This window comes from Sparus aurata, chromosome 20 (assembly GCF_900880675.1).
Source record: "Sparus aurata chromosome 20, fSpaAur1.1, whole genome shotgun sequence".
In the NCBI taxonomy this organism is placed as follows: domain Eukaryota; kingdom Metazoa; phylum Chordata; class Actinopteri; order Spariformes; family Sparidae; genus Sparus; species Sparus aurata.
This window is the reverse complement of record NC_044206.1, coordinates 8,067,455-8,075,893: the sequence shown is the minus strand read 5'-3', so window position 1 is coordinate 8,075,893 and position 8,439 is coordinate 8,067,455. Positions and strand designations below refer to the sequence as shown.

Sequence of the window (8,439 nt, the reverse complement as noted above, 5' to 3'; positions counted from 1 at the left end):
ATCAAGGGACTTTTACCTTAAATTCTTCTTCCCCCAGAGAGGAATACGTTGCCAAGTCCTGGGTGTTTAAGAGCTTCACTGAAGATAATGCATCACGACCATAGGCGCAGAATTGTTGACGAATTGTTCTAATAATCTAGAGCAAATTATCAACATCCTCTGCTTATGGGTACATTTAGATATGGTAATAATATCTTTGTATGGATTTTTATTGTCTTCTAAGCTAATAAAGAGTTTTGACCATTGTTGTCTCTGTGCTGTGTATTTAATGTACTTACAGTATACACAAATAAAATATCCTTAATGTCTGGGGCACGTAATATCTTGACACCTGGTAGAGTTATAAAATGACTTTTTAAATACATATAAAATGTTTTGATAGTCAATATAAAATGGGACTCCATGATGGCCATGTCTGCTTTTTGGTTGACTTGTCCCAGATCATCCAGCCCATGTACCACATGGAATGATGACACCTGGGTGGCCCCCTGTTTTCCAAATCTGAGCTATAATCACATGTCAGCCAAGAGTGAACCAAATAAACCAGAACCGGCCCAAATCTGAATCTCGACATTTCGAACAAACTTTGCTATCTGGGGTGGCTCTAGAGACTGCAATGTTAGTTGGTCCCTGTCTTTGGTACAAAGCCTCAACAATTATGGGAGGTGTTCCCATGAACTTTGTCACAGGCAACCCTGGTCCCTTACTTTTTTTTTTTATCTGTGTTAGCATCAGGTCATATGAATATTGGATTTTGAACAAATACTTGTTGGCATGCTTGTGTGAGCAGCAACTCCAAACTGAGGAACTGAAAAGGGTAAACATGATACCAGCTAATCATCAGCATGTCAATCATTTCGGTTGCCTTCATTGGTTGGATTGATTTGGCTAAGGCATGGAGAGTGAGATTAGCTCAAGAAAAAGCAATCAGAGGCAGAGAAGGGTGTGTATAAGCAAGAAAAGCATTCATAAAGACATGTCATGAGCGATCTTAGCATTCTGACATTAGCATTCAGCTTAAATGCCTGTTGTGCTTCCGTGAAGTCTAGACGAGCCAAACTAAACAGCTGTGTGTAGCTCTATAACTTACCCATAGCCTGGCAAGTGAAAAGAGGAGATCAAATCCAGTCATTATGTTTTCACCCCAATTCCGATGGAAAATAGATTCATTTTCGTAGTCTATTTCTGGAGCTTTACAGCAGAATATCGAATTGCAGCATTCTCATAAACAACTGAGGTCCATTGGGGAAACAAAACAAAAAACATAAATGGCTCCATACAGCTTTTTTTTTTTACACAATCCAAATGTGTGTAAAGCCTGAGATCCTGAATGGACTTGAAAACACAATATTTACACCCTTCACAAGCGAGCAAGCTTGTTTACCCCCTTCAGACAAGGTGCATGCTAACGCGTTTAGCTTAGCCGTTGCGGTTTAGGCTTCACCTTTAGAAGGGTGTAAGTATAAGGGTGTATTATGACTGAAATGAAACTCAAATGATCTCATATCTGTCCCTTATAGATATCAGACTACAGAGACTACTACCGAGACTACTATCTGCAGCTGTGCTGTGGCTCCCTGCAGATCATCTTATCTCATCTCCCTGGGTTAGGGTAACCTCAGCTATCTGTTTACAATTAGTAAATGTTAATAGAGAAAACTTCCAAAATGAAGTGCACAGTATGTTATTGTTTTGTTTTGGGCAAATCAAAAGCAGATGATAATGCAAGCCTATACAGTGTGGCATATCAAGATGTTTCTTCGACAGCATGATGATTACACACAATGTTCAATTCAGCGTTGGACATTCTAATAATCATGTTGTTCAATCAGAATCTTGATATGCTACGTGGATGGATTAACTTAAAGAGGCAAAGATGAGCTCACTTACACAGATTTTAACATATTTCTGCTCAGAATGTGAGCGTAATAAGAGATTTCTGAGCACAGAAAGACTTGGATGGTTTCCATCAATTTGTGTAAATCAATCAAATTGAAATAAGCTTAAGTATACAGTTAAATTGGAATATTTTCACTGCTGTACCCAGCTGTTAGACCTCTCTGATGGGAACTGAAACTATAATGTTGCTTTCGTTAAAGCTGCCAGACTTGATCTGTCAGTTTGTTTGTGACTTCGATGAATGTGTCTCTCAGTGACTGTAATAACCGAAGACAATACATCCAGATTTTTCTTAAATCCCCATAGGGAGGAAAGACACTTAAAAAAATTATCAGTTAACCATAAAAATGACAGTGTCTTGTTCCTCTTTCTCTGGAATGAGTGGGTGTGTGTTTTACCGCAAGCTTGCCTCATTTATACCAAGAATGTTTCTTCTTTCTGATCAGAGCATGACTACTATTATTTTACTACGAGGGGCGGAACAGTGACAGTTCAGAAGAAGGCTCTTAATTATCCGCTGTACCAGATATCTACTGCATAGCTGTCACGCTGGGACCCAGGATGCCTTTCTCCATCCGCTGTGGACATACTGTCGTGTGTTTAACCACGCTGCTTTTCCTCATCGCACAAGGTCTGTTTACAATCACTAATGACTTTTAGAGTCCTTGAAGTGTAACCTAAACAATAAGGAGAATCTAATGATCTGTATTGAATATAAATTGGATAGTACACTGGTCACTTAAGTTAATATTTTGGGCACAGGAATGTATTGAGCATTATTAGAGAAAGCCTTTTTGTTTCTTTGCATTTTGGAGTGTCCTTCATATTTTTATTTAAGATCTTTGAGGCAAATTAACATCTGATGCTGCTGAAGGATATCTGATACAGCAGCTACTAGTTAAAGGGTGCATCCTTCTATAGAATAAATATGTACATGCAAGGAAAAAAAACATTGTCACCTTAAAATAATGGCCTAAGTCCTATATTCAAGTTTTTCAAAAAACAGAAAAAGCTAAGTATATGATATTTATTAATCATTTCACACAAAAAAGGTTATGATAATAGATGACTATTTACAAGATACTATGTCTTGAAAAGCTTATACAATTGGCTAAGTCACTCTGCCTTGTAACTTGGGCAAAATGACGATACTCTTGACATAGACTATTATACTACAGGGTTAGGATTGCATGATCGGTTCAAGTGAGGATGTGGATAATTTTAGCAGAAGCTGTCAGCATCAGAAAGAGCTAAGCAAAGAAAAAAAAAAAATTGAAGAAGGTGACGACATTTAGTCTTGCTTTGGTGTGCGAGAGCATTGAGAACGGGGATGTAGGCGACATTTTTCTGCTGATGTGTGGTGGTGGTGTAGTTCTGCTCAACAGTAGCTTGAAACGATGGCTAATCAGGGTTCATTCAGCATTCTGTAGGACGTGTTTATTCACTTTATTGCTCAGAGTTGGCAGGGTCTGTACTGTACAGTCGATATGATGCCACGGCTAGCAGCCTGGTTCGCTTAGTTTAGCGAAAAACAAGCTGAAAGCTAGCCTGGCTCCATTTGAATTGGCTGACTGGCACCTCTTCAACTAATTACCATGTTATACCTTTATCCAAACTGCTATTCAAGACATCTTTCTTTGTTTCTTTATGAATACTGACAATGTAACTTTTGGTGGGGAAATAAAACTAGTAGTATTTCACAGATTTTTGCTCAATATAGCTGCCCTGAAAGAATATTTGTCTCTGCCAAGACCTTAATGCATTTGTTGCTCTGTGCATTGCAGTGCATCCTCAGTGTTTCACGGCTCGGCCCAGAGGTACAGGACTCGTGTCTCCTGACTGCTGTATGAAAGCCTCAAAACACGCCTTTAACGAACCTGTCACCGCCTGCTTTGAACAAAAGAAGAACACATTTCCAGGTTGTGGAGTACATGCTTATATGTAAGTACAGGGTAGTAGATTACAGTCAAAAAAGCTTCATCTTGTGTCCATCATCTCATGGCACGTTAGCCGGTGTCACCTAGCCGACACATGACAAGATCAATACCACTTTCGTGTGTTTTTGCTAAATGTGCGGCTTATACCAGGAGAAAGTTATCTTGGCAAGCTAATTGGATTAGTTAATGTTTGTTTGCTAAGTCAGGAGGTGATATCTCCCCAGCCTAGTCTGATTAAGTGATTACAATTTATTTGATTTGTCGAGGGGGACCAAAATCCTTAAAGGAGTTAATAAGGTCATCCTTAGGAGATAATATTAATAATAATAACAATTATTATTATTATTATTATTATTATTATTATTATTATAACTTTATTTATATAGCACTTTTCAAAAACAAGCTACAAAGTGCTTTACAATAAAACCTCTAGGCAGGGAGTTCCATAGTCGAGAGGCACGAACATGTTAGATGTTTCGCCTGCTGATACCAGAGTAAAGTGCGTTACAGTAGTCCAGTCTGGAGGAGATAAAAGCATGGATGACCTTTTCTAAGTCAGCAGAGGACAGGAATGACCGGATCTTTGTTAGCTGTCTCAGTTGGGCAAAGCATGACTGCACCACTTTAGTCACCTGAGTATCATAAGATAATTCTGAGTCAAAGATGACACCGAGATTGCGGGCCTCTTTTCGAACATTGTTAGTTAAGGCGCCCAGACTAGAGGAGAGCTTGGTATAGTTACTAGTGCTGGGGCTAGAGGGGCTCATGTAACAATGTCTGATTTGCAAGTTCATGGTTCAAAGATAATCTCTTAGGAATAAAGTCTTTTTTAATGCCAGCTTCTTACTGCACTGTCACTGACTGTGGGATTCCGCAAGATAGCTGCCTGGGGCCTTTGTTATACTCCATCTCACCAATGACCTGCCAGTGTGCGCAAAAAACAACAATGTATGCTGATGACACCGCTTCATACAGTGCCACAATATCGGTCTGTTTCTTCAGCTGATGCCCTGCAAAACATACAGTTTATGAGTGGCAATAGGCGCCAACAATATTGAACAAGTAATTATATTAAAACTTCTAAACACATAAATAACATAGTCATAAGCATCAAAATCTGACCTGAAAAAGCTGCAGGTTGTTCAAAATAGAGCAGCTCATTTGGCACTTTGTGCCACGGCTGGTAAGTGAGCAACAGGAGTTGGACCCAAACACAGAAGAAAAGGCGAGGCAGCAGGAAAGCTTAGTCATGATTTCATGAGAGCTCAGGTAGTGGTTGGTTGGCAGGTACAGCGGACAAATAAACAGGCTGGTAGGTTCATAAAAAAGTCTGGTTAGTAAAAACACAAGTGCAATATGGAAACAAGGAACAGAGTATCATTGAGGTTGGGGTGTATATACTGGGTTAACAGGTGAGCAGAGTTGGATTGATTATGTTGGAGTGGTTGGTTGACTGGGTAGGCAGAAATGAGCAGGTGACTAGAAATGCAGAAATGTGTCATTTGTTATTCTTTCCTGTCTTTTCATCCCTTAAGCTTTCGCACTACAAGCAACAGTGTTTGGTGTGCGGACCCAGAAGCCTGGTGGATCCCCCAAAGACTCAAGAGATTAGAGCAAGTAAGTCCAGTTTCGCAGCTTGTTCATGACATTCCACTGTTTGTTTTCATTTTTCGATTTTTACATTTTTCCTCTGTAATCTTTCAGTTCTCTCGAACAAATACTCTTGATGAGTTTATGCCGTAATGCAGTCTGTTGTCAGTTATCATGTCTTTCTTCTGACTATGCATTTAGGGATTCCAGGTCAAATGCACGAAAATAATGACATTTTAATGTTTCCTCTTCTCCCCCAGAGAGGAATATGTTGCCAAATCCTCTGACGGGTCTACAACAGCCACGCCAAAGAATAACACATCACGACTTTCTACGCGGAAATGTTGTCTTCTTTTCTTTTCTAGTCATTTGGAATATGTAGAATATTCAGATATGTTAATAATATATTTGTATGAATCTTTATCTGTCCCAATAATGTATTCACAGTTTATATTAGGGTTAGCCTTAATGTCTGCAGCAAGTGACGTCCCCATACCTTTGAAAGTTTTCAATCATGCACAGTCATGCCCCCATTCAGCCCTTTTTTCATCTTTTTTTTTTGGTCATCCAGCGTCATCATCAGATCAGTCATGCAAATGCTGACATTGTCCTCTGTGTAGTGCTGTTTGTGTGTTAGCTTGTTGTTAGCAACACGCTAAACTGAAATATTAACAGTCGAGGGATGCAAATCAGTATATCTACTCAATTACTCAACTTGAGTACAATTTCAAGGTATTTGTACTTGAGTTTTCCCACTTTTTCGCAACTTTATACTTCCATTCCGCTGCATTTTGGCGGCAAACACTGTATTTTTATTTCTGCTAATCAGAAAAGTGCTAATTGTTGAATCTGATAGTTGGCCAGGCGTAACATAGTCTACAATATACATGTAAATATACTGTTTGTATAATTTACTTTTACTCCTACTTTTTATACATTCAGTAAATGTATTAGCAGATACTTTGAGACTTCATATGGGGGATTTTCCCTTTAAAAAGAGTTATATCGTCTTTACGTTCACTCTAGTGTGACTTTTGGGTACTTTTTAAAACACTGGATATTGAACATGGTAAACATTATAGCTGCTAAACATCAGCATGTGTCATTGCGGCGTCATCGCGGATCCTGCTGCTTGTCTTGCGTTGGTTCGGTTGGTTGGGTCCATGCTGCAACGCCGTTCTGCTGTGAAGCTCCAGAAATGTTTTGTGGACTACGAAACGTCACCCCGCCTTACATCAGCATGGGGCGTGCGTAGATAATGACTGAATTTTCTTTTTTTACGTGAACTTATCCTTTAAGCATTATCCAACAAAACTGTCATTATTGATATTTGCCAGTGCACTTTGGCACATCTGTCTGGAGGAAACAAATCCGCTCAGTTATTTGGTACAATGTATTATGAATGATGAGACAAATGATCTCATAACTGCTGTTAATAAATGGCTGGCTACAGAACAGATTTGTATGATTTTGTAATTGGTTGTGGGATGTTTAAGCTCAGGCTTAAGGGCCTCGGACTGCTCATCCAGATGTTTTGGCCGTCCCTCTCTGCGGCTGTGCTGTGGCTCCCTGCAGACCATCTTATCTCCCTGAGCACACATTCCCTCTACAACAAACACTCCGCCTTTACAACCGTCTTCATATACGCGGTTCAGCAGCAGTTTGCTCAGTGAGTTTCCAGGATCGGCTCGTCGCTGTTCATGACTGGACCCAGCATGCCTTTCTCCGTTAGGATTGGAGTGCGTCTTTGCGCGTATTTAACTATACTGCTGATCCTCCCTGAACACGGTGAGTGTAACTTTCAAGTGACTTCTAGGGTGATTTAAGGACAGCTGAGAAATGGTGTGAAATAGCGCTTTATAAAGCACAGATCGGATTGAATGCCATTGTATCACCGCAGACGCATCACTGTCATCATGTTCAGCTCATTTAATCTAAACGATGAAGGAGATCATGCGGGGAGAACAGGAAGGGCCAGAGTTTCTGACGAGTTCACCTAGAGCCTGAGCTGAACTAGCTCAGAGTCAACGCCCGTACAGTCGGCACATTGGGCAGCTTACGGCAAATAAACACACAGGGTCCAGTGGTCAAATTTGCACGAATGATGCGGGGTGAATATAAATGTCCTTGTCGGTCCAAACACACATGGAGCATGGGGATGTAGATTCAGGTAGACGACAACGTAAACCTGTTCAGATTTGTCTTCTGAGAAACTCTGATCCACAAAATGAAAATGTATATTTCGAGGCCTGCTAGCTGACGTCAACGTTGCTCACACTAGCCAGCTAATGTTTGGGCAGTACAGTGTCCCGGGTGCATACTGTACAACTCCATTTTTAGGTTTTTGTTCTGCAAACTGGCAGCTACCAAGACTCTTGATGAGACACAGGTCTACGCCACGTGATACAAACAGCGTGCGTTATGGTACTGGCCCACAAACTTGGCCCAGCTGGTCTGACTGTCTGGTACGCTTGAAAAAATCAATATAAAATATTCCAAAACTGAATAAACAATCACAATATTGTTTTTAAGGAGAATAGATACGTTTTTCGTTCATTTTTCTACCTGCAAAATATGATTTGACTGCATAAAGAATATGATCAGTATGACCTCTAACTCGCAGAAATTGGCCTCCATGCGTTAACAATGTATTTGTGCTTATCCTGTGTGTTTGTGTTGCATTCCAGGGCGTCCTCAGTGTTACAACCCCATGCCCAGGGCTCCAGGACCTACACCCCCCTGCTGCATGGCAGTCTCAAAGTCCCACATTAATATGCCCATCGTCTCCTGCGTTGAACAGAGGCAGAGCACATTTCGTCACTGCAGGATACACGCATTCATGTGAGGAAAAGCCTGCGCCCGAAAACACAGGTCTCATTTTCTGTCTGCGTTTCGGTCGTCGACCCAAACTTTCCAGGCGTGGTCGCACAAATGTACAGCTGCGAAGACATGTCGATCGAGAACAATGGGCCTCATTCACCAATATCTTCTTAAGAATCTTCTTAGATTCTTT

The 8,439-nt window shown here is 40.5% G+C and overlaps 1 protein-coding gene across 1 annotated transcript; it reads left to right on the top strand.

Moving 5' to 3' along the window:
* The first annotated feature begins 2,417 nt into the window (after window positions 1-2,417).
* On the top strand, window positions 2,418-6,928 carry LOC115570829 (C-C motif chemokine 2-like). Its single transcript, XM_030399587.1, has 4 exons — window positions 2,418-2,530; window positions 3,684-3,840; window positions 5,372-5,453; window positions 5,687-6,928. The coding sequence occupies exons 1-4, from the start codon at window positions 2,461-2,463 to the stop codon at window positions 5,711-5,713; spliced, it is 336 nt and encodes a 111-aa protein (XP_030255447.1). The 5' UTR covers window positions 2,418-2,460; the 3' UTR covers window positions 5,714-6,928.
* Window positions 6,929-8,439: the final 1,511 nt, after the last annotated feature.